Source organism: Hippocampus comes, unplaced genomic scaffold (assembly GCF_001891065.2).
Source record: "Hippocampus comes isolate QL1 unplaced genomic scaffold, H_comes_QL1_v1.1 scaffold151, whole genome shotgun sequence".
Classification (NCBI taxonomy): domain Eukaryota; kingdom Metazoa; phylum Chordata; class Actinopteri; order Syngnathiformes; family Syngnathidae; genus Hippocampus; species Hippocampus comes.
Window position 1 is genome coordinate 592,060 of NW_017805591.1, and position 25,570 is coordinate 617,629.

A 25,570-nucleotide genomic window follows, 5' to 3' on the forward strand; every position below is an offset into this window, starting at 1 on the left:
AACGTGCAAAGGCTTATTTGCTAAGAACAATACATTTGATCAGTTTGAACATTAAATATATTGTCTTTGTAGTTTATTCAATTAAATATAGGTTGAACATATTTAGCAAGTCATTGTGTTTTTACTTTTGTTCAGCACAACATCCCAACTTCACTGGATTTTGTTTGGAGAATATAAAGAATTTAACAGTTACGCGTTGTGATTAATTCATGATGATTGCTTTTGGCTCGGCCGTTAGGGGGCAGTAAAATATAAAAAATCACGCAGACACAAATGAATAAGCGCCTCGCGACTACTGTTAAGCGACTTAGTTGCTGAAATCATTTTTAAAATTCATTTTTTTAAACAATATATGCCTATGAGTATTGTTGTATTGACCTACACGTATCGCTTTATGTTCAAATATCCATTGCGGCCCATTTTAAATCAGTGTATTAGCACCAAAATGCCAACAGATGGCGCCAAAGCAATTCATATCTGCAAACCCCCCACAACTAAGCGGTGGTTGACGGTATTATACAATTATTGAATAATTGTATTTGAATAAGTAATTATTGAATAATTATTATTCAAATACCCCAATGTATGGTGCCAGGCCGAGCAGAGGAAGCTGGAGGAAGATAAGCAGAAAAAGCAGGAGAACGATTTGGCGTTCAAGGCCTGGCTGCTGAGAAAAAGAGAGCAGCTGCAGCAGGAGAGGAGAATCCACAGAGCTCAGGAGATGGAGAGGATGAATTTGCAGGTAATCACCACAGAGGGGAAACCGAAAGCTATCCAGAACACGACACTACGCTTCAAAACACTCCTTTGTAATGCCGCATCGAGAGCAAAGTAAAACAGTAAATAATCAGTAATAAAACCAAATCAAATGTGGATGAGAAAATCACCCCTCAAAAGTTTGTAACAATTGTGTTTTTAAAAGTGTGTTTTCTTCTGCAGAAGGGCTCCAGTGAACCGGAGGAGGCTTTCCGTTTGTGGCTGCAGAGGAAACAGGAGCAGCAGCAGCGAGAGAAGCAGCTCGTGCAGCTGAAGAGGTTGGAGGAGGATGGCGGTTATCTCCTCCGAAGCCGAGAGGAGTGTGAACGTGCCTTCAAGCTGTGAGATCATCGTCGTCTGTGGCTGCCTTTTTTTTTTTTTCTAAACACACACGCGTTTAGTTTGACCCGCGCGTCCTCCCTCAGATGGCTGACCCGAAAGCGGGCGGAAAAGAGGGCGGAGGAACGGGCGGCTCGGGAGCAGTCACGTAGGTTTGTGCTCGAGGAGCGGCGGGCGCGACGCATGCGTGATCTGCTGTGCACGGCCAGCGACACCAGGACGTTCAGGTTTACCGATCAGCTCACTTGTCACTTCTGAAGCGGGTCGACCAACGCCCTTCACTTTCATTTTCCAGGTTTGGAACGGTCTGCAATAAGCAACGTACCCCCCCCCCCCCCCCCCCATTGTTTATATTATCGGGGTTTTCATAGAAATACTCAGTGTAATTTAGACTTTAGCACAGACCATCTATTTGCGCATTTATTAAATATCTATTGGCTGAAATCTGTGCCACCAGAAAATTAATCTGAATAATTCATATTTAAATTTGTATTTTGAATTAATACGTTGAAAAGCTGCATCTGAATTTGAATTCATTAGTTTGGAACTGGTGGTGCAGCTTAGACCGGTTAGCTTGTCCACGTCACAGTGCAGAGGTCCAGGATTTTGGCTCCTTCTTGTGTGGAGTTTGGATGAATAAATGCTCAAATGGCTGTCTTAACGCTGTTCCGTAATTATTCAATATCCTTAGTAAGGAGGATGCTAGTGCATGACACGTGTTTATGACTCTGGCCTAATAGTGCATCTCGTGATCTCGTGCAGCACAGGAGGTTTGAAAATCACCAATAAGACAGTCATTCTATACTCGGATGCAGAATTGTCTTATTGATGAGTAGAAGTGTAGTTTCACACTTGTAGTACTGCAGCAGCCAGGACCATCTGTATTTTGATAATTCAGTATTATGAAATATTTTTTGTACTTTAGTTGCTGAGATGTTCTCAAGAAAGGTGACCTGGCTTGTTATGGAAAATTGAATTTGTATTTTATGATTTGATAAAGTGTTTTCCTCTCTCTCTCTCTCTCTCTCTGTGTCTGTAAATCTTCATTTTTTTGTTGTTATTATTCTTTGTTATATTTTAAATTAGTTCAGGTTTTGCTTCACTGTTTTCTTAAAGCACATCCACCACAGTGACCACTCAGCATTCCATGTGTACATTATTGTGAGAATTTCAATTGGGACAAAAACAGCAATGTTATGTATCTTAAAGAGCGAACTTGTGTTGACACACGACATTTACAGATGCAACAATGACTATTGTATGTGAATCTGTAGGAGCAATTTGTAGATGTGTTCAAGCACAATTATGTGAGTCTGCATGTGAGAGTAAGCAAAAAAAAAAAAAGACATACCGACACTAAACGTCTATAATTTATTAGGGCCTGTAAACATACAAGTTTGTGCATTTCATCATTAAATATCAGTGAAACCCAAAGTGTAGAACCTCACCCAATCGGATTAAAGCTCTTTGAATCTCTGCAGAACAACAAACAATACATATTTCCCCCCCATTGAATTTACAGTGCATGACTCTGTCTTATCACCTGTATATCAACACAAATCTCAAATATATTCCTTGAAACAGGAAAGATTGATCTTTTACGATAAAAAGCTTCCCATATGAAACGCAGACAGCCGTGACAGCAGCTGTCTACGCATTAAAACATAAATAAAAACACAACATAAAATACAGACACATTTTCCCCAAACTTGACAGAGAGAAGTACCGAGTGCATGATTATTATAAATACATATAATATTCAGAACACATCTCTTTAAAATAGTGCCAGTTAAAAAAAAAAAAAAAAAAATCTAAAGGAGAAAACAGTGCACTGTCTACTTTGAGGACAACAATTACTGGCATGGAAGTAATAAAAACAAAACAACTGATTTGGACCTGGAAAGTACCTGCTTGTCAAGTATTACTGACCATTGATGTCACGATGTACTGTACTCATTGTGTGTATCCACATTACAAACCAATATGTTGAACTCAAAACAGCCGAAAGCAGGAACAAAAATCTCCCATCTGACACTTTCACAGATCAGTGAGTCATAAAAAGAACACAAAAAAACAGCAAGAGCACGCTCCAGCAGACCCTCAAAAAACATCCCCCCCACCCCCACAAACACACACATAATCCCATTATCAACGACCCTGCAATTGAAATACAAGTAGAAAAATAGATCTGTTTCTGATTCAAAGGTAAGCTCCCCAATAAATAAATGTCATCAACAATCAGATGAGGTGTAGGGGTACGTCTACAGTTCATCTTTGGGGTTGATGTCAAGACCATCACCCATAGACTTGCTGACCCAGTTTTGGACCACCTCGTCTGCCTTCAGTCTGTCCTGCACAAATAATCGGCGCACAATCATTGCCTGTCTCTGCTTAGGAAGCAAGGAAAGAAAAACTGCTTTCTCTTTGGATATGTCTAATTCCTGATGAACCTTTTGGGGAAAAGTTGCTATCACGTATACATACAAAGAAAGGACCTTAAAAAATAAAAAGGGCGTACCATTTCCTTGAAGAGCGGGTCAAAGGTGAACCAAAGAGCCAAAGCACACCTCTGCCCATCCGTGACGGCTTTCACACCGTGCGGATTCTCCCTGCCGGAGGTGAACGCCACCATCCTGCCACACTTGGGTTTCACCGTTGCCTGGAGAGGAGGCGGACTAAATCAATGCCCAACCACTTCAAATTACATGCTTACATCGCTTCAAAAAAAAAAAAAGAAAAAGAAAAACAACCACACACACACACACACACACACACACACACACACACACACACACACACACATAAAAGAAGGAGTTGCTTGATCAGGTACTGCTGAACTTCGTTCTCAAGGACTGCAAGCCCCTCAGCATTGCGGAACTGATTCAGGTCCTCATGTGTTTTGCCAACAGGAAAGGTTTGTGTGGAAGTTACAGAAAGTAGTAGTTGACATATATTGGCCGTAAAATACACATAAATAGACGATTTACTAATTGGGTGACTTCCTAATGAAAGTGATGGCAGTGGATTGTTTTTAGAGGTGTCAATGGACAGGGGATTAAATACAAACGTACAATACACTTTTGACACTTGAATATATTTGAAAGCTGTATCATTTTGTGTTGGTGTAAAACAACTTTTTTTGACAAAGTACCACCTAAAAAAAATACTTGCTTCTCCAAAAAAAAAAAAAAAAAAAAAAAAACACACACACACACACACACACACACACACACACACACACACACACACACACACACATAAAAGATAACTTACAAACGTTTATGGGGACAATTAATTTACATTGTGAAATAAAATACTGGAAATGAATATGCTGCACATTAGTAATGCAAAAAATGTAGTAATAATTGATATAAAGAATTATAGTGTCAATCACATCACAACGTGTATTATGATGAAATGATTAAAACACATTTTTAATAAATATATTGTAAAACTATTGGGGGAATGTAACAATAATTTAATGGTTCTGTATTTGTCGCTGAGCGCTCTTAAACACAGACTCCTCATTCAAGCTATGGAGGATGAGGCATCATGAGCAACTGGTTGGGTTCAGTATCTTGCTCAAGGACACTTCGACAGTCATAAGCGCCGGAGATTGAACTCACAACCTCTGGGCTGCAAGACGACCACTCGAAACATGCCACAAGGCATTTTTAAGATCTCCAAACACACTTAGAAGTGGTCTTTTCATCCAGATGATACTCTGGCAAACGCAAAGCAACTTACTGTGACGGTTTTGGCGTCCAATTGCGTAAAGAAGATCTCGCCACCTTCAAAGTCCCCATTGAGGTATAGTAGTGCACTGGAAAGAATAGGTAGACGCCACCAGAGGCGAGTGAACATGTGGGACGCCGTATTGCATTCCACTGTGTGGATCGACTACCGGTACTTTGATCATCACTCACTCAAACACAGGCGCATTTTGTACAAACGCGGGCATATTATTTTAGTGCAGCTGTCGAGGTACTTTATGCGGATAATATTCGGGGTCCGAATTTTGGTACGGTGACAACGCTAACCTGTAGTCCCGATGGGTGTACGCAGGAGCCTGCCTCCAGCATTCATTGGCCTCGGGGTCCAGCAGACAGTTGTCACCGTGGATGGGATGGCTCAGGTCATTCCTGTGATCCTGCTGACCTGTCAACATCCGAGACAAAAACACGAATAGCGTTTCCATGAGTTTAAAAATGGCCATGGCTAAATGTGTTTCCAACAAGCTCTTTTTACGGCAATGCTGTATTGTAGAAACAGACTGATTGCAAGTTGCCCACACCCCCTGCCCTCCGTTTTTCTCTTTTTAAAAATTAAAACTGGTTGGTGAATTTATACTAGCCTTTGGTTACGTTGGAATCATTTCTTGAACGTTTACTTTTGTTCTTTAGATCAAAAGTAGAGTGCTGATATTTTACTCTTAACCTCTCAATTACAGATTCATGCCACATGTATATTCACACACATGGGCAATTTAGAGTCTTCAATTAACCGACATAATGAAAACCCATGCAAGCGCAAGAGGAAAACGCAACCCTCACACCGGTAGGCCGGAGCCGAAATTCAAAACCAGAACTGTGCAGCAGATGTGCAACGGGCTATGTGTGGAAACCTCGTGCTCAGGCTATTTCATCCCACTTTTAAAACCCTTTGTCATAGAAATACCAGTTTCGGTGTTTCCATCTGCCATGTAAAAAAAAAAAAAAAAAAAAAAAAAAAAAAAAAAAAAAACTCAATCTCATTTTCATAGCGGGAATACCGTATTGGCCCGAATATAAGACGGTGTTTTTTGCATTGAAATAAGACTGAAAAAGTGGGGGTCGTCTTATATTCGGGGTCTAGACATTATACCCATTCACGACGCTAGATGGCGCCAGATATAATTGAAGCGAATGCTGAACTTGACTCCCCAGGCCAAAGTGAACCCCTGTCACGAAGAGTAAAAATAAAAATAGCGTAAGAAAGAAAAGAGAGGAAAATAATAGTTTACATATTTAAATGTTCAGGTATTAAGATTTGAATGAGGCAAAATAACATGCTTTTTCTCTCAAATATATTGTTATAATCATTTGTTTCAGATGTATTGTAATTATTTTCTGTATTCAAATTAATTTGGTGTTCAAAAAGTCTTTTTTCAAACTTGAGTCTTGCAAAAGAGGGGGTCGTCTTATAAACAGGGCCGTCTTATATTCGGGCCAATATGGTATTTCTTTAAATTTTCTTCATAGTTTTATAACTACTGTAGCGCTTAAAAACCATCCTGTTTTTTGTCATAGTAATTACATGAAAATGTCTTCACATTAAATGTTCAGGAGTGTTAAAAACCATATAATAATGTAAAGGTAATGTTCAGTTTTTAGAAATATTTGAATTTTTTTTTTTTTGAGATTTGGTGCACCACTAAAAGCTTCACTTAAAAATAAATATATTGTGAAGTTAATAGCCTGTGTCAACCAGTGATCATCTTTGTAAAGGCATGCTGGTCTGGTGAGTGGACAGGAATGCACTTATTCCAATACCCCGTAGGTTCAAACGCATCACAAAACAACTAACCTGTGATGGCCGAGCGGCACACCAGGTGAGTGTAGGAAAAATGCAGAGTGGTGTTGACCATGAAGTGGGACAGAATGATGTTTCTCACTCGTGTGCTGGCGTCATAGAAGAGGTGGGCACTTTTCATGGGCACCCTGCCCTCGTACCCGTACTATAGAGGAAGACATGTTCGTGAGCACTGTGTGCTGAAGTCCGAATGGAAAATGAAAAATGTGTTTCAGTCGTTCTGCACGGTTGGGTACCTCCAGGGCTTTGAGCACGGTGGCCCCTGCAAACTTTTCGTTGGGGGTGTGAGGAGATGACCTGCCGTTGTATCCGTCTCCTGCCATCGTGATCGTCTGTTTTTAACAGAGAGCAGAGTTTAAAAAAAAAAAAAAAAAAAAATTCACCATTCAACCATTTTCGATTGTGCTTGTCCGCATAAAAGTTATCACTAATACACCGTATCGTACATCATAAGCATGAAAAAAAATGTTCTCGCTCTTCAGCAGGGGCGGAGACAAACATTTTCACTCGGGTGACCAGGGTGACAAAAACTCACAAAAGATGACCTGATGATAATCTGTTTGTCTTTTGCTTTTTGTGTCTCATCGTCTACTTCTATCCCTTGCACCGATTAGCTAGCTAACCCTAACTATGTTGATCAAGTTTGGTAGCTGTATGTGTGCATTTTATTTCAGAAACCCTGATTGTGGATTGTATGAGAAACAATGACTTCTTGGTCATGTTGACTGTCTGCTACTGTGTTGAAATAATCATCGTGATTAATGCCTACTCTATCAATAAATCCCTGTTGTCAAAGATTCTTTGATATTTTCTGTGCAGCTCAATACTATTAACATGTACAGTATTTAGATCCATGGTCAATTTGAATGTATGATGGCGGAGCATCCAAGGTCCTTAGCGTAACGCGAATGTGTGGAACGAATGATCTGCTCCACAGAATGACGTTTATCTCCTCTCGACACGGGGATGGCCGGTGGAAGGGCAACCGTGTAACTCCGCCCCCTGTTCTCGAGTCCTTACTTGCGCCATCTGTTGGAGCTCTGCGCATTCGTCCTCGGTTAAAACGTCATCCACCAGCATCCGCTGGGTCCCGTTTATGCCCATCGAGTCATGCAGCAGCTTGACACCGTCTTGCAACGGCGCACCTGTACAAAACACGAAGATGGTTTTGGCAGGAGCTCGTCGATACAGGCTGGAAAAGACGCCAGGAGAGAAATGTGACCTTCTTTGAGATGCTGCGATGAACACACATTGACGTTCTTGTTCTCTGGCATGGCAACATCCACCATCTCGCCATCTGTACTGGAGGGAATCCTGCCGAAGAAACCCAACATGCAGAACGTTATTTTGTTGAACCACTCATCACCATTTTGAATGTCGTTCGACCAATTCACATACACCAAACATTTCACTCAATACCACATTAGAACCGCTGAAGCAAATTCTTCCAAGAAAAGGTTTTGATTGTGACGTGGTCAGAAAAGTTGCAGAAGCGAACAGCCCGTAAGAGGTCATCATTTCAATCTGTTTGTTTAATGTCGTGGTTGTCAGAACCGGATCACACCGAGATCCGTTTGTAATGTTTTTGCTCATGACGAAAGCAAGGAGGTTTTGAATCAAAATTAGAAACACCTCGCCGCGTGATGTGACGAAGGAGTATTCGGGCCACACCGAAAAAACAAACAAAAAAAAAACAACAACAAAAAAACCTTACACCAAAAAACGTTAAAGCATTTTTTTTCAAGAACTGAGATGCAATTCTGTCAATGATATGAATATATTAACAGAACAATTTAGAATTTTCTGAGACTAAAAGTGAGAATATTAGAGAAAAAATTGGTGATATTCTGGGGAAAAAAAGTCTGAATTTAATGAGAATTGTAATTTTATCAGGACAAATTTATTTAATTACAAGCGTAAAGTAGTAATGTTGCAATATAAAACAAGTTATATTTTTACAAGAATGAATGTGTAATTTGACAAGAAAAAGTCAAACTTTTATAAGAATAGATTTGTAATCTTACAAGAAAAAAAAATCGAGAATTATTGTGAAAATAAATGTGAAATTTTACAACAAAAAATTGGAACGAGTATGTGAATAAATGTGTAACGTGATTTGACAATAAAAAGCAAAAATATCAGAAATAGGTAAATTCACAAGAAATAACTAGTAACATTATAAGAAACTATTATACATATTTAATTTAGATTTATTTATATCTATTTCATGTATATTTTATCATTATAAGCCATCTAAGTTAAAAGTTTTGACACGTCTCTCATATTGGAGTTTATCAAATTGTGCAGATGTACCTAATGTTGTGGCCCTATGAAAGCATTATAATATGAAGATGTGAGCAAATACCTGGTGGAGTTGTTTCTCCCACCGGAGCTGCTCCAGTAATTCTGCAAAGACCAGGCAATGTTTATGAGACGGATAAAATGAAACTCATCAAAGTAAAAGTGAATATGACCAACCAGGTGTCGCCTTTCACTTAAAAAAAGAAAAATAATACATAAAAGAAGCAAAGATTGCATCTTGACTGTGCCAGAAAGCTGTTAGCCTGCTTTGGGTCAGCTCCAACAGAGAAGTGCATGGCTTTCCAAAAAAAAAAAAAAAACATTCAGCAGGCAACTCTCAATGGCCAAAATAAACAAAAGGGACAACTCATATAGTTGTCTCGGAGCTTTGAGTTTGAAGTTACAGGTGGAGAAGTGGCACACACCCACACATACCGCTTCAGTGAAGTTCACACCCATGGTTTGACTTCCAATCAGAAGAAGCTCCAGCTCTTGTTTGTGCCTCCTCAGGTATCGTGCAGCCTCCTGTGGACACACACAACAGGGAGGTCACTTCAGGTTTTTGTTTTTGTTCCCCTTATCCGTGGGCCAAGTTCTCCCAAGTTAAAAATGCCCATACACTAGCTGCAAAAACTTTGGGCTATTCAGCTTCTGGGTACAAATTTCAGAATGAATGAAACATGCACTGTATCATTTACAGTAGAACTTCATTTGACTTTCATTTGGAATAAACACCTCTGATTGTTTAATGTTTCACTACTTTTTGTAGAATGTTTTGAAGGGTTGTTTTCTTTTTTCAAGGTCAGGGTGCATTCCACATTTGGATTTTGTTGATCAATTTAGTGCTTTTCATTCTTTCAGGGACAGCGGTTACTACAGTGGGCAGCTTATCATGTTATCAGGTTACAGGTTGTCATTGTTGGTGCATGAAAGTTTTAAATTATACAGACTAGTAAAGCAGGGAAATGTTTTGGACAAATAAAGGTTTCATAAAAACTAATACAAGAGATGATTTCAGTTGTCTTTAGCACAGTTATTTTTCTCAATTTCACTCATCTAATTTCTATGCATTAAAAAAAATGCTCCATACCTGAGAAGTATTTCTTTTTGTATTTTTGGATACTTTCATAGAATTCATAATGCGTAGTGTATACACACCAAAAAAAAAAAAAAAAAAAAAAAAGATTTACTTACTTTGAGCATGATGTACACCGTTGCAAAGCATTAAAATGTGGTAAAACGATGTCATTTTCTCATATTTTACCCCAAAATAAACAAACGATATCTGTTAGTTGAACACATTTTAACAATGTGACACTTTTCAGGGCAGTAGTTGTTGCTTCCATTTTAAATTGCACTAAACATTGACAGATAAAAATGTTAAGGCCACAGTATTGCCTTCAAGTTAAGTTACACTACAAGCATGTCGGGAACGCTGGTACAAGCTGTGTGTTTGTGGCCATGTTCATCGGTGTACATGTGGGAGCGGGTGGGGGGGGGGGGGCATATAACCTCCGTCCTCCTAACTGAACCTCCTGCCACCCCCTCGCCATCCCAGGTGAAATCGTCTAGAACTGCCAGTAAGCCTTTGTGATTGGCTTGCAACAGCTTCTCTCATCTCCGTCTGCCACGGTTTCATTCCCACTTTTCTGACAGGATTTCCGCCCTATAAGATAGAGGAGTGGAATGCTTCCGCGGCAACCGGCATTACTTTGATGTGGATTGCGACGGACTGAAGATTGACAGGAAGAGTGTTTGCTTTTGCTTTTTACACACACGCACGCTGCACCTGTAGGGAAGCCGGCTAATACCGTTTGTGAAATTCTCAAATAAGTCAAATAACACGACATTGTCTGCTTTTTATTTGACTGCACGAAACCACTCACACTTCGCACGCGCACACACACACACACACACACACACACACACACACACACACACACACACACACACACACACACACACACACACACACACACAAACACACCCTTTCAGAGACAACGGTTATTACAGTGGACAGCTTATCAAGTTATCAGGTTACAGGTTATCATTATTTGTGCATGAAAGGGTTAAAGAGGGCAAATGGCTGCTGATGATTTTGCACCAGTAGGAGTTCGGGTTGAAGATAATTATCGCTCAGCAGAGGTGCTGTTGATTCAGTCTGAACCAGTTTGTGGTCTAAAGAAGAACAATATGTTGACAGCTTTGGAAATTTGAGCTAACACCCATGCGGGTGTCAACTCATTTGCTCAACGGAACATCGAAACAGACCTACCCAAAATATTATTCCATCTTTCAAATGTAATCCTGTTGAAAATGAACAATGTGTTGAGAACGTTGATGGCTAATTTTCCTTGACCGTGGCAGCTACCGTGAAACAGGGGCACCCAGTAGCTTTTTCTTTGAAGCTATTTTAAATCTTGATCTAGCCAGCCTCTAAATTGTGCCAGAGACGTCTGCGGGTTTGCCTTTGATTTTTCCCTTAACGGTTATTTGAAAGGGAGGCAACTTGTTTCTGGCACAGAAATCTACAGCCTTGTACGTGACCTCGCTGAAGCTAGAGAGGGGGACTTCTGAATTTGGAACTTTGGGGCTAGAAAGAATAGGAAAATAAAAGCCACAATATGCGAGACACACTTACACACACACTCATTCACACACTAATGAGAAGCAGGCTTTCTAGGAAACTGAGGTTGCGTAACTGCGACTTAAAACGGGCATAGTTTGAGTTGCCAAAGCAGTTCATTAGTTTTAGGAAGCGACGAATCATCAGCGGCGAGTTAGAGTCACTGATCGTCCCAAGCGGAATGTATATTATGCGATGCGCCTTTGGCTTCTAATGACCGAACAGCTGAGAGCAAGAAATACGTTGCCCTGAATATAATAACAGACAAAAGTGGCTAATTCTTCCAGATGCGAGGTCAATCTATAGTACAAGTGAAAAACAAAATGTAAAAGGGGAAACCCCTGCCAGATGGTGAGTTCACATCTGGGGCCAAGAAATAGAAGCAAATGCACCCCTGAATCCTGTCGTCTCCTTCTTTCTCAAATCCAAACTTTTCCTTGGAGGGCTGCTGAATATCTACTTTGGATGTCCACACCCAAGATCACATGATCAAACTGATATTGAAGTCAAAACCTGAAGCACTCGTCTGAGCCCATAATTCAAGCCATAATTCAATTAGACTGATGCTCAAGAATAAGCTGAGAGCGCTTGTGTTCCAACATTTGTCTGCAGTTAAATTTGAAGAAAAACAGGAAATATATTCACAGGTGATGAGTAGTTTAGCTGCGTGGGAAATCAACTGAATGACAACCTCGGTCATATCACGTTGAAGCAAATCCATTTTTTTGGTATCCTCCCATTGTGGTTGGTACCCTGGTGGTCCAGTATTTGGCAGGAGGGACAGTGGGCCACCAGATCCAGCAGATAGTACTCTTTTTTTTTTTGATTGCGCAATTTATATCTAATACAAAGTCGTGATGTAAGAATCTGCATGTCTGGCAGTAGTTAAAATGGTTTTGGGGGAGCAATTTCCTGAGTGTGTGTCTGTATCACTTCCTGTTCCTGCTTTGTCTCTATCCAGAGGCAGCCCCTAGCCTGTCATTAAAAAAAAAAAACCCTCGTGGAATTCTGCCTCGCAACATAGAATCATAAATGTGTGACTCAACCTGGAAAAAAAAGCTCCAAGTACTTCTGCTGACACGCACTGCTGCACTTGATAAACAGCTAAGATCGTGTTACAGTTTAATGAAGCATGAATTAGTTTTCCGAGGAAGTTGGCTACCAAAGCAGTTGAATTCATTTTCGTTCCCCTTAGAAAAACTGCCACTGGGCACAGCACAATCAGTTGTGACGATAGAAACAAACAGTGCGGTGTTTATTAATAAACTGTATTCTGGAAGCAGGTCCCCGTCAAACATGGACGCAACCGAATCTGACCTCTCGTGGTGCGCTGCCGCGTCCCAGCACCTCCTTGTAGAAGTCAACATTGTCTGTCATGAACTGCTCTCCCTCGTGGAATAAAAGGTACGCGAGTGCGCACTGCAGCGCCTCCTCCACTTTTTCCACTGCGGAGACAGAAACAGGAAGAACATGAGGTGTTTTTTTTCACAACTCTGGAAAGATGGGATGTGGGGAAATCCATCATGACTCCAGCTGACTGACATTTCCGAACCATCAGTGCAATCAAGCAAACTCTGCTCGAGAGAGTGAATAAAAGGGCACATGACCACAGAGTCAAGTCACGCTGACGTCAGGCATCCAAGACGTGTACCTTCGTCTCATCAGTGCGCACACCATCGCATTCTTTCCAAGCTAGTAAAAGACGCAGGGTCAACCAGAGGCTTCCTGTCTGGGCTGACACGGTGCATCTGCTGCGGTCCGCTGTGCCTTCTCGCCTCAGTACCGGACGGGAGATATGAGCTCAGACGCTCGGGAAACCTCACAGGCGTGTTTCAATGAGGGAACGTCAACCCAATGAGGGGGTTGCCGAGTGGTGGCCAACGTAGTGCAACTGTGGGGTGTTCGACAATCAACACAGCTGTTGAGTGACTCAAAGGTCAAAAGTCAAAAGGTTTGTTGCCATGGTTTTATTGCCGGTGGTGTAGAACTACACGTTATCACTTTGCGGATCGTTTTTAAAACATGTTAACTTTCTACATAAATGAGGCAAGCTGAATAATTAGATAAATAAGGTAAAAACTCATGAGGAAATCAAAATGTGACAAATAACTCTCAGTATGGTGCAATGTAGATCTATTTCATGCCGTAACTTCATTTTGGTGCGGGGGCAAGTCTGGTTTACCGTGTTTAGGAATTGTCACACACGTTAGAAACAAGTGGAGATCTTCGTGCAGTTCCTTGGAGACAATGCGCCTCTCCTGCACTGACTTTAAAGGGAATGAGAGGAGCCGCTTCCATTTGTCGCTAAACAAGCTAGCAGTGTTCACTCTCACAACGACGCAAACGCCCATTTCTACCTGGGCTTGTTGATGAAAATGCAAAAAAGAATGAAATCTCCACCCGTGCGCAAAATAGGGCCCTTGATGTATGAATTAGTCATTCAGAACATAAAAAAGGTTTGATGTTGTGCCAGTAGTTTAACAGGCAGGCCTTAATGAACTAATTAAGCAAGTAGAGCGAGCACATTATGTACTTTTCAGTAATTAGTTGTGATTCCTTGTAACTGCCCATGTGAGCGATTTGATTGTTTATGTGACTGTATGCGTCACAAAATAGATTTAAATTCACCACAGGGAGACCCCTAAAATAATTGGGCGCCCAGGAAGTCTTGGTTGGGCATTCTTAAAGCCTGATGGTGTAGACAGGCTTCTTGTTTATTGATAGGTCGACAACCTACTTAGAGCGTTGTGTAGGATTGTTTATATTTTCTTGGTTAATATTTAGTCTTGTTTGGAAGCAGCATCTTTCGTTTATGTTCAGTGACGGTTTTGTTGTTACATATTAGTCCCCAAGGGGGTATTTTTCTTATTCAGTGCTGCTTAATTGAGCGTTTTGTGGAAATTGTAGAACTCGAAGAAAGCGACAATTTCTCACGTGCGCACTCCGAGAGAGAGTGTGTCGAGTTTTTTTATTTGCACCACAAAAAAACACTCGCGCCAAACGAAGCCCGCCGAAAGTAAGTTTCCATAGAAACAAGCAGACTAAAATGGCGGTCCTTAAAGGGACTGCAATTATTTCTACCCCGTTACCAAATAATCGTGAACTCTCTGACAAGCATATGAACATTGCATTCACACATTTGCAGTTGGTGGTGAATTATGTACATAGAAGTCACTACAGTTTACAATTTTTGAAATTCAATGAATTAAGGGTTCTGCGAGGGTCAAGTTTTGGAAGTTGTCATTGTTATTTGTTTTTCATTTTTATTGAGTGGGGAGGGAAGATGAAAATTGGGAAATTTATTTTAAGGACATGTCGCCGACCTCAATATTATAAATGACTGTTATGTAAAATAAAATGTCCTTTTAAAATCTTACTAGTGAAACCATTTAGTATGGTGCGTTTTACACAAAGGATTGAAAGGTAAACCCTTTTACATCGAAATTATTATCTGGTATTTTATATTCCAATGTATTAAGCTTTTGAAAGATTTCATGAATTAAATCTATTTCGTATTTTTAGAGGGTGTGAACATTTACATGAGCAATTAAATTTGTCTCATGATCCGACAGTTCTGTCAGGCAGGGCGCGGTTCATTTCTCCTGCACAAACGGTTCTCCCGAATGCATCTGTGGGTGTTTTCAAGGTCATTAGCACACCCATGGCAGGTGTGGCGACTTGGTTTTTTCACCACACAATATTCTTTATTATTGTACAGATAAAGTTAAATGACTCACTCTTGTAATAGGCGAACTGGAGGTAGTCGTAGTGCTGCGGCAAATAGTTTTCCATGGGCGATAGGCGACCCGGCCGGGTGGCGAGATCTCTGACGCACTCGTGCTCACAGTGCAGTACCTGAGTGAAGTGATCTATAATTAAAGAAAAAAAAATTGGATCAGTTTGTCATGACTTTAAAGAGAGGCCCTTATTTTGGGGGACAGTAAAGGTCGAACACCATGCCTTCTAAAACAATAGCTCTGAGAAACAATGGAACAATTTATTTTCCGTTCAAAGGTCAAACCGTTCCCATTGTAATACTTTGTACAGGTAAACCATGCATGCATTTTCGATAGCATTCATCCTGATTAAGGTCACAGCTGAGCTGGTAGCTATCCCACTTGCGGCACCTTGCAAATTTACATAAGCAAGCATTCACAACGATGAATAATTTAGATTAGACCGAACTTCACACGTGTTTTTGTAATGTGGAGAAAACTGGAGTATGCAGCGAAAAAGCACAGAAGGAACATGTCAATTCCAGACAGGAAGGCCCGAACCGAAGTCCAAAACCGGAACCTTAGCACTGTGAGGCAGACGAGCCGTCCCCTGTGAAGGTGATGGGCCAAAAACCCGTATGTCATAATTTGGGAAATTGGTTTTAGTCTGTACTGTAAGTCAGTTTACACATGCGGGTGTTGTGCAGTATTGACAAATTCCTGACCAATCTAAAATGTTGCTTGCTCATGTTAATTAAATGAACAAAGGGGTTGTTTGGGGGTCTCTGGAGAGGTGATGATTTTCGAGGTCCGAGGACTCTGCCCGATGCCATGACTCCTCATTCCCTGACTGATGACACAGCAAATCCAAAGAGTGCGAAACCAAAACACCCAATGACAATTGCTCATGTTACGACACTTTTTAAACACGCTCCTTTCAGTTCTCAATTGTCACACAATTGTGAAAACAATTTCACCGCTGTAAAACGCAATAAATAATAAAAACAATTAAATGCGCTGATGCATGTGGCTAAATGTGTATCAGAGGAGAGCCCCTGTGTTTTGGTAATGTGGAGGAAACCGGAGTACCCAGCGAAAAAGCACGGAAAGAACATGTCAATTCCAGACAGGAAGGCCCGAACCGAAGTCCAAAACCGGAACCTTAGCACTGTGAGGCAGACGAGCCGTCCCCTGTGAAGGTGATGGGCCAAAAACCCGTATGTCATAATTTGGGAAATTGGTTTTAGTCTGTACTGTAAGTCAGTTTACACATGCGGGTGTTGTGCAGTATTGACAAATTCCTGACCAATCTAAAATGTTGCTTGCTCATGTTAATTAAATGAACAAAGGGGTTGTTTGGGGGTCTCTGGAAAGGTGATGATTTTCGAGGTACGAGGACTCTGCCCGACGCCATGACTCCTCATTCCCTTACTGATGACACAGCAAATCCAAAGAGTGCGAAACCAAAACACCCAATGACAATTGCTCATGTTACGACACTTTTTAAACACGCTCCTTTCAGTTCTCAATTGTCACACAATTGTGAAAACAATTTCACCGCTGTAAAACGCAATAAATAATAAAAACAATTAAATGCGCTGATGCATGTGGCTAAATGTGTATCAGAGGAAAGCCCCAAAAAATGTCAACGGATACTAGGATACTATAGTTTCCATCTCAATTGCAAGCGACACCGTCGGGGGGGCTGCGGGTAATTAAGTTTTTCCCCCAGCCCCTAACACATTTCACGATGGAAAACTGAGTTTGACGCTCCGATACGCACGGAGCCATCGCCCTCGATGAAATTGGCCAGGAGACATCGGATATGTTTGAGGAGTGGGAGGTGAAGATAAAATATGGAAAACAGATACTAAACATGGGAATGGGACAACTTGGACAAAAGCCGCATAGTCCGTCATGTGAATCTGCATGAATTAGCACTTACGCATTGAGTGAAGGTATGTAGAGCTGGCCACAATATTAGGCACGCTGTCACAATACACGCGATGGAACAAAATATCTGACTTTACAAAGAGATTGAGTTAAGAGTTACTGAATTAAATTATCTCTGTTATATTACGTACATTATTTATGGCAGTAAACAGTCCAGGGTATAATCCACTTTCTCGTCCAAAGTCAAAGAACTCCATTTTATTACAGCTTAAGATGGCAGCCAATAGATTACAATACGAGTCAGTTTGCACCGCAGCACCATGACGATCAAAACATATTTTGAATGACAACGATCACCAAAACAGAGCGTTATAAGGCAAACATTTTAGATGGTGTTTTTAAGGTCATCATTTGTCAAGTAATGTTAATTTTGGAGGATGGGCAGTGAGGATAAAACATATCGCATCATTTCCTGGTAGCCAACAGGATACAGAAATAACGACATGAAACTCTTGTCTTCTTCTTGCATCTTTGTGTCTTTGTGGCAACGACAAACTTGGCTTGTTGACCTTTTGGGGAAGAGAGCAAATATATCACTTCCTCAGGTCGAGACCTGAGAGGAAAACCAGCGCACTGATCCACTGCTGGCTTGAGTGTTGAGAATGATCACTGAGATCACTCCAGTGCAGCTGCAGCCCTAATTCCCTCCCTCTTGTTGTGGTCTGCTCAGTCTCCTGTTGGGTCTCAGGAGCACATCTAAACTATCCAAAAACCGTCCTGAAGCACGCCGTGGTTGTGAAGAAACTTGCTTTCTCAATCACAACTTCAGAGCCGTGTGCAGAGTATTACACTCCAATGTCATACAATAAAATAAACATTGCAGGCAGCGTTTACCTCCAAGAGTGGAATTGAAAATAATCCTCTGATTGTAAGTCAAACAAAGCTCATCCAACACTAATTAGCTATATGTTGGAGCCTCGCATATTCAAAACACGCTCGTCAGTGATGAAGCTGGCGCTACTGCACACAAGCTCCCAACTTTTCCGCCGTTTGCACTCAGCGCAAACAACACCCAGCGACATTTCGCTCTGATTGCATTCATTCCAATCAGTGTGCTTTGATTGCTCGCCAACTGCAGCTGTATTGTATGCAGGAAAGGTTTACGTTGGACATTAAACTGCCCCCCCAAAAAAAAGACAGGATCAAACATGGGCACATTCAAAAGTGAGAGTATGATTCTCCATTACGACAATATTAATAAACAATTCAGTAAAGCCTTTCAGGGACATCGGTTACTTCAGCGGACAGCATATCAGGTTGTTGGTTGCAGGGTACATGAAAGGTTTCAAGTAAATGTTATTGTCTTTACAAAAGCGTAATTGTGGATACGGCTCCTGTGACAGATCTCAACTGAAAGTTCAGCAGTGTTGTACGGGGCAACAAGTTAAAAGTCACTTTCACGACGCAAATACAGTGCGGTGTGCGGTGTCGTGACATCACATGACTTTCACCCTTTGACTCGGTGCCAACTGACATCCAGAGCCAAGCTGCTGCCAGTCAGATTTGATCACCTAGTGAGCACAAAGAGCGTTGTTTGGCCTTGTCTGAGCCTCCCCGGGCTCTTTCAGTACAACAAAGCCTAGCTCAGGCTCAGGGCCAAACAGAACAGTCAGGATAGGTTGATTTAAAAAAAAAAAAAGCTTCATTGCGCTCATTGCTTTCATGTTAGACATATGAGGACTCATCTGAGTTATGGCTTTGGAAACTGCTGTCCAAGGGACAAAGAAATCTACAAAATGGCTGGGGTAAACACAAGCAACACAAGTACTACATATCTTAGAAGATCCCACTGGCTTGCAACATTGAAACATACACTATGCTATAAAAGGAAAACACTCTCAAAAGAAAGTAATTTTATCTACAATTTCAACCAAAAATATGCTCCAAACTAGAATTCAAAATCCCAATAAATTGAATAGAGATGACGCAGTACAGTAACGAAACGTCTCCTTACACGATGGTCTGTTTTGTGTGTGTGTGTGTGTGTGTGTGTGTGTGTACCCTTTCCAATCGGTATAAATAAAATATCAGTATAATATAAAATACGGAGGAAATTAGTAATGACAATGACAGAATAATAAAAATCTAACCATTGCCAAAAACTGTGGTCAAAAACTTTGCTTATAACTCCTTGTTGCACATCCAGCATGTAACACTCCACTTATAGTATTTAAGTGTTACAATGGCTATAGTTTGAGAAAATGAACGTATAACAGCAATTTGATTTTCAGGACTTCTTATCTGGAAAGTATTTCCAAATCAGAGTACCTGGAATAAGTGAAGGTCAATCTTCCGTCTGGAGTGAATTGTGTTCAAAGCCATTTGTTAAATATCACAGAACTTGTACGGATTTACTAGTTTCATTGGTGTGTGTCATATGGCATTCACAAGCAATGAGAATCTGGTTTGATACGGGATAAAAATCTCCGTTGCGTGCGCAGAGCAGGAAAATACATCACAAGAGCGGATTAAAGCGATACTTGGTTGGGGTGGTGTTGGTATTTACCTGAAATGACTTCATAGAGACTGTAACGGTAACGAAGGTGATCGTGGTCCTCAAACTGGTGCTGCCCCTGACACAGGGCCCGGCACTCCACATCGGCTTTGTAGTACTCCACCAGAGCCTCCTCGAAGAGCTGGCTGGCCCCAACATAGTCGCCTTGCTCGTATAAGGTCACCGCTGCGCTAAAGGAGTGCTGCAAAGGAGGAAAAACGTCCAACTTATACTGAACACGTTTAAAAAAACACACACACATTGTGTGTTGTTCTCTGTCAGCGTCAAAAAATACAACAATAAAAGCAACCTGCAACTAGTTCATTAAAAAAAAAAATCTAGTCCTCTGGTATGCATAACAGTAGGAGAACTGAGTCTTCTGTTTCAACCTAACAGAAACAGAGTTTGGGGGGAAGTAAGCCAAAGCATACAGAAATGAGCACCACATTTTAAAATAATAATGTTCCATTAATGTAATGGCTCAGAGAATATCTGTTTAGACTGGCATTATAAGGTGAGCAATTGAAACCAGCATAGCAAGTGGGTTTGAATGACAGATTGCCGTGGTCGGATTCGATCCATGTGGGGTGAGGGTGTAACTCAGAGCAGCTTGATGCAGTGGTCGAACATATGGGGCGAGACTAAAACCAGGGAGTGGGGTAAGAGAGGTTGAAAGATCTCCACTGGAGGAGCAAACAAAGAGTTCCATGCTTTTCAGTGTGCAGAACCTAACCGCAAACAGCACTAAAGGAGTTTCCAGTCATTGAAGGGCCAAGAACATAAAGAGCCCTTCATACTCCACTGACTTTTCCCCTTATTGTATGTGAAGCATAGAAAAAAAAACAACGATCAGGAATTATGGTGCCAGGTATTGAAGTGCTGCAGTGAAAGAAATAGGCCAAAACCTGCAGCCACAAACCAAATACATGTACCGATGTGCGCTTTTACACTGCACAGTACTGACTTGGCTTGGCTCAGCTCTACTCACCTTGGTCTCGATTTTCCACTTTGAAAGAGCACCGCAGAAAATTTTGAAAGCCATGTTGGATTGAACGCATCTGTCGGCACGAGACACACCAACAAACGACAACAATGGAGGAGAACTAGAGCAGGGGTCCCCAACCGCCGGTCCGCGGACCGGTACCGGTCCGCAGGGCATTTGGTACCGGGCCGCACAGAAAGAACTTGCCTTAATTCTGTTTTATTTCGGAATACGAAAGATGTTTTATTTTGAAAAATTACCGGATTCTCCGTTACATCCGTCTGTGTCACGCTTGACACACGTCAAGCCACGCTTTCCCCCGTCACGTGACCGATTCCGCTTAAAAACAAAACACCAGAGCTCGCAAAATGAGTAAAAAAACTGCTGGAGATCAAATGACAGCGGCCTTAAAAGTACGTTCGAAACAACTGGATTAAAGTTATGGCTGAATATTCTGAGATCACCACAGAAGGACTGTTGCTATTTCCGACATGCTACCTGTGTGAGGCGGGGCTTTTCTGCAGCAACGGCGACTAAAACAAAATTACGAAGTAGACTTGACGCAAAACACACACTTGAGGTGTCATTGTCTCCTATTACCCCGAGATGGGACCGTCTGGTTGCAGAAAATCAAGCTCGGGGCTGTGGTGAGTGGTCATTTTCATGCACTTTGAATTTGCATTGTATCGTATTTTGAAGGCATTAAACATTACCATAGCGATCAGAGTGTTGCGGCCAGATTAGACGCTCCTTGTGTTTATTATTATATTTCGAAAACACCACAGTTTTCATGCAGCTCATACCATATTATTTTGTTGTATTATTTCCGCCACACCTGATATGCCGGTCCCTGAAAATATTGTCTGACATAAACCGGTCCGTGGGGCAAAAAAGGTTGGGGACCCCTGAACTAGAGAACTCTCCTTTACTTGACAACATGCAGCTGCCGGCCACATAGAGAAATTGTATTCAAGAAGAAATGAAAGGCAGAAAGATGACAGACTGCAACAGGGTAAGTTAACGTTCATTTATTTTTGTTACTTTTAGCCGTGTCAAATGTTGACCAGCAGGGATTTGCGTCACTTGGAATCGTGTCTGACCAGCTGCTAGTACTATCTGCGAGGACCTCCTTTTGCCAGGACAAGCATAAATATAGCTTGTAGTGTCATGCTGAGCTCAGTAGCCGTGCAGTGGAGAAAGTAGATTGGCCGTCATGTGGAGACACGCTTTGATAAAGTGCCATCATGACTCCAAGTTCAAAATCAGTTGAAAGTTGGGTCTCAAAAATAACATCCATCCATCCATCCATTTTCCAATCCACTTATCCTCACAAGGGTCACGGGGGGTTGCCGGATCCTATCCCAGCTGTCGGGCAGTAGGCGGGGGACACCCTGAACTGGTTGCCAGCCAATCACAGTGCACACAGATGAACAACCATCTGCGCTCACACTCCCACCGAGGGACAATTTGGAGTGTTCAATCAGCCTGCCATGCATGTTTTTGGAATGTGGGAGGAAACCGGAGTACCCGGAGAAAACTCACGCAGGCACGGGGAGAACATGCAAACTCCACACAGGGAGGCCGCAGCTGGAATTGAACCCGGTACGGCTGCACTGTGAGGTCGACGCGCTCACCGCTGGACCACCGGGCCGCCACAAATATCATATCTTCATTATAAATCTGAGTTCTCAAGAAATTATAGTTCCCTTAAGAGTAAGTATCTGAAGAAAATATGAACTCAATTACATTGGCCATCTTGTAGGCTCAGAGTCAAGCCGCTTCTCCTCCACATCGAGAGGAGCCAGATGAGGTGGCTCGGGCATCTGATTAGGATGCCTCCTGTACGCCTCCCTGGTGAGGTGTTCCGGGCATGTCCCACTGACAGGAGGACTCGGGGACAACCCAGGGCACACTGGAGAGACTATGTCTCCCAGTTGGCCTGGGAACACTTTGGGATACCCCGGGAAGAGCTGGAAGAAGTGGCTGGGGAGAGGGAAGTCTGGGCTTCCCTGCTAAAGCTGTTGCCCCTGCGACCAGACCCCAGATAAGCAGTAGAAAATGGTTGGATGGATGGATGGATCTTGTCGGCCCCCTTCAAGGGGTTTTAAGATGGTGGCAAAAGATGATTTTTTTTTTTTTTTTTTAACCGAAGGTCCTCAAGTTAATTCAACAATTCCTTGGCATCAAAAGGCCACAAGATGGCACCAAAGCAGGATTGTTACTGCATTTCCCTGAACATGCAAAAATCTGTGAATCGGCAAATTGACAAATGCTGAACTGCAAACATTCGGGGGAGGTCACTGTAGTTAAAATGACGGGGTCTTTGTTTCGGAGAAATAATGACTTGAAGCTAGGACCCGACGAATGATGATTAAAAAAAACAAAACAAACCCCAAAAACCCCATATTGCAATATCTCCTCCCTTACCTGGTGTGGCCGAGCTTCACGGTCGACAAAGTGATTCTCTTTGACCCCCTGTTGATCTTTGTACTGCTCCAGGTTCTTACTCATCTCCACATGTTCCGGATTGGCTTGGAAGTAGGTATGAGCTGCCGCCGCCGCTTTGTCAGGCTGCTTCAGCTGGAGGAGAAGGGAGATGAGTTTGTCATTACACTAAAATGTTTCATTCATGTTTTCAATGGATGGCGATGACATTTTTATAAAAAAAGTTCAATTAAAAACAGTCATGACAATCATCTCATCTCCAAATACAAACTCCTTACATGGTACATTTTTGGATACCAGCCCTGTGACAAAATGTTTTTTTTTTTCCACCATTATAATGAGGTTCTACTTATTGTCGTTCTCTAATTAACTACAGTACAGCATTCGCATAGCCAACAAGCCGGCCCCCAATTTTTTTGTGGCAGGGCAATACATCTGCTGCCAGCAGATGTATTCATCTGCTGCCAGCAGAGAACAAATCTGTTTATGAAAAATAAAAAAAATAAAAAAAGACAAGAGCTCTCTGAAGCGAATCAATTTATCGGGAAGTTACAACTTGAGGCAATCTTTCATCTCTGAAAAATGTTAACAGTTTACATTTATCTAATGGCAAGCTTTACATTATTTTTTTTTCATGCAGACTAGTTTTCGAACAAAAACAAATTTCCCCACTGACAAATAAAATCAGTGTTGAGATCCCCGATGACGTCTGAATTTTACTGGCTATTATTAGAAAACAAGAACAATGATTTGATGTGCCACGATAGATCAATTTCCTTGCCCATCTGATTTAGCAATGAAATGAGAACAAAAGAAGCCAGCTCGATTTAAAAATTGGACATTTGGTCGCCCAAATCAACTGATCAACATTAAGATAATTTGGCAACAACAACAAGAACAAACAAATATTCAACTGTAAATCCTTCTTCTATTTTTTTGATGGTTAAAGATGTGATTACATCGTCATGTGAAAGAATACAGACGGACAGACGCGGACATGATTGGCCACAAAGCAGCCACATTAACTGTTTGGCTGCATTGGGGGGGGACACCTAACTCCATCTGTTGAAATCCTTCAAGCTGATGACAGGTGCAAACCGAAAGCGGATTGCATGTTTTCTCATACTCTCGACTGACAGCTGAGCTTGGATCAAAATAACTGGATGGTTTACAACTGCGCCTGTAGGAAATAAGCTACACGAGAACTCACAGTCTACTGTACACAAGTGAAAGCCCCTTGTATTTTCTGCAGAGTGACAGTTAATAAATATATATTCTCCCCAGAATCAACCAGTTCTGGTTGAAGACTGATTCCACTTGCAAGACAGATCCAGGACAATTTCATATGGGAAATGAACCTCGACTGCAAATACTTTGTCGGCCCTGAAAGGCTCAAGACTGAGATGGTGTCAGCTGCACTCATGGCCAGGATGCCTTAAGGGAGCTTTGAGGAGATACCCTGTAGTTGATGTACCATCGAGAGTGCGCCAGTGCGCAGGGAACAGATAAGATGACCGTCTCTATCTGACGGTTGAAGAAGGCAGCCTTTCAACCACGAGAAAACAGCCTTTGCTGTGTCGCTGCAAGCCTGTATGCTCAAGATGATTCAGCAAGCCGACATCGCTATCTGCGGTACTCATCTGTTGACATGTTTTGCGTGTAGTCCTGGAGACGAAAACAAGGATCTTTTCCCCTGTACGTGATAAAGACACAAGCCAACACCCTGACAAATCCTCAACATAATGCATGAAGAGCGCAGCTGAACCTAAGCCATATGTGTACAATCATCAAATACTGCATACGTAACAAATGTCGAGCTGCGGCAAAAGGAAACTGGTCAGGTGAAAAGGCTCAACCTCAATCAGCACCAATGAATATTTTTGGAACAAGTTCCAAACTAATGTCTCACATTGTAAAGGTCATAAAACTTCGCTACACACCCAAAGGCTTGGTTGATTGCACAATACAAACATACACTCGGTAGTGAAGAATCCCCAAATATCATACAAGAGCGCATATTTGGGAAGAAATTGTGTTTGGAATGCATGGGATCTAACGGATTTGCCATTTGTTTTGAGTGCAATTCTGAAAGCTTATGGTTCTGCATTGGAGCTTTGGGCTGCCTATTTCTCTCCGCTTGTAGATTGTGCTCATCAAACAGTCCGTTCTCAAAGGAATGCCACATTGTTAAAAGAAACACACCAAGAAAGGAATGTTTATAAAAGTACCAAAACCTCCACATTGGAAAATCATTTTATGGTATTAAAGCTGAAACGGAAGTTTGAATGTCAAACACGGCGACATATTCGACCACTGCTAAGGAATGAAAACAAGTCTTTGAACACATTTCGTATGGCGTGTGAGTACATTTTTCCTTTACCTACATT

The 25,570-nt window shown here is 41.7% G+C and overlaps 2 protein-coding genes across 2 annotated transcripts in view; one reads left to right on the plus strand and one right to left on the minus strand.

Annotated features, from left to right (window-relative positions):
- LOC109521999 (coiled-coil domain-containing protein 181-like) overlaps window positions 1–2,071 on the plus strand; it is a 5,405-nt gene extending 3,334 nt beyond the window's left edge. The window contains exons 4-6 of the mRNA XM_019880153.1: window positions 574–742; window positions 940–1,097; window positions 1,182–2,071. Coding sequence (XP_019735712.1) covers window positions 574–742; window positions 940–1,097; window positions 1,182–1,353 — 499 coding nt within the window. The 3' untranslated portion in view covers window positions 1,354–2,071. The remainder of the gene's footprint in view (window positions 1–573; window positions 743–939; window positions 1,098–1,181) is intronic.
- A 381-nt stretch (window positions 2,072–2,452) lies between these two features.
- Window positions 2,453–25,570, minus strand: part of p3h2 (prolyl 3-hydroxylase 2) — a 50,170-nt gene continuing 27,052 nt past the window's right edge. Inside the window, exons 2-15 of the mRNA XM_019880179.1 lie at window positions 23,166–23,318; window positions 19,769–19,958; window positions 15,331–15,462; window positions 12,911–13,038; window positions 9,403–9,492; window positions 9,032–9,072; window positions 7,889–7,980; window positions 7,687–7,811; window positions 6,903–6,998; window positions 6,661–6,811; window positions 5,136–5,253; window positions 4,843–4,918; window positions 3,614–3,754; window positions 2,453–3,446 (exon numbers count right to left, since the gene is read on the minus strand). Coding sequence (XP_019735738.1) covers window positions 3,357–3,446; window positions 3,614–3,754; window positions 4,843–4,918; window positions 5,136–5,253; window positions 6,661–6,811; window positions 6,903–6,998; window positions 7,687–7,811; window positions 7,889–7,980; window positions 9,032–9,072; window positions 9,403–9,492; window positions 12,911–13,038; window positions 15,331–15,462; window positions 19,769–19,958; window positions 23,166–23,318 — 1,623 coding nt within the window. The 3' untranslated portion in view covers window positions 2,453–3,356. The remainder of the gene's footprint in view (window positions 3,447–3,613; window positions 3,755–4,842; window positions 4,919–5,135; window positions 5,254–6,660; window positions 6,812–6,902; window positions 6,999–7,686; window positions 7,812–7,888; window positions 7,981–9,031; window positions 9,073–9,402; window positions 9,493–12,910; window positions 13,039–15,330; window positions 15,463–19,768; window positions 19,959–23,165; window positions 23,319–25,570) is intronic.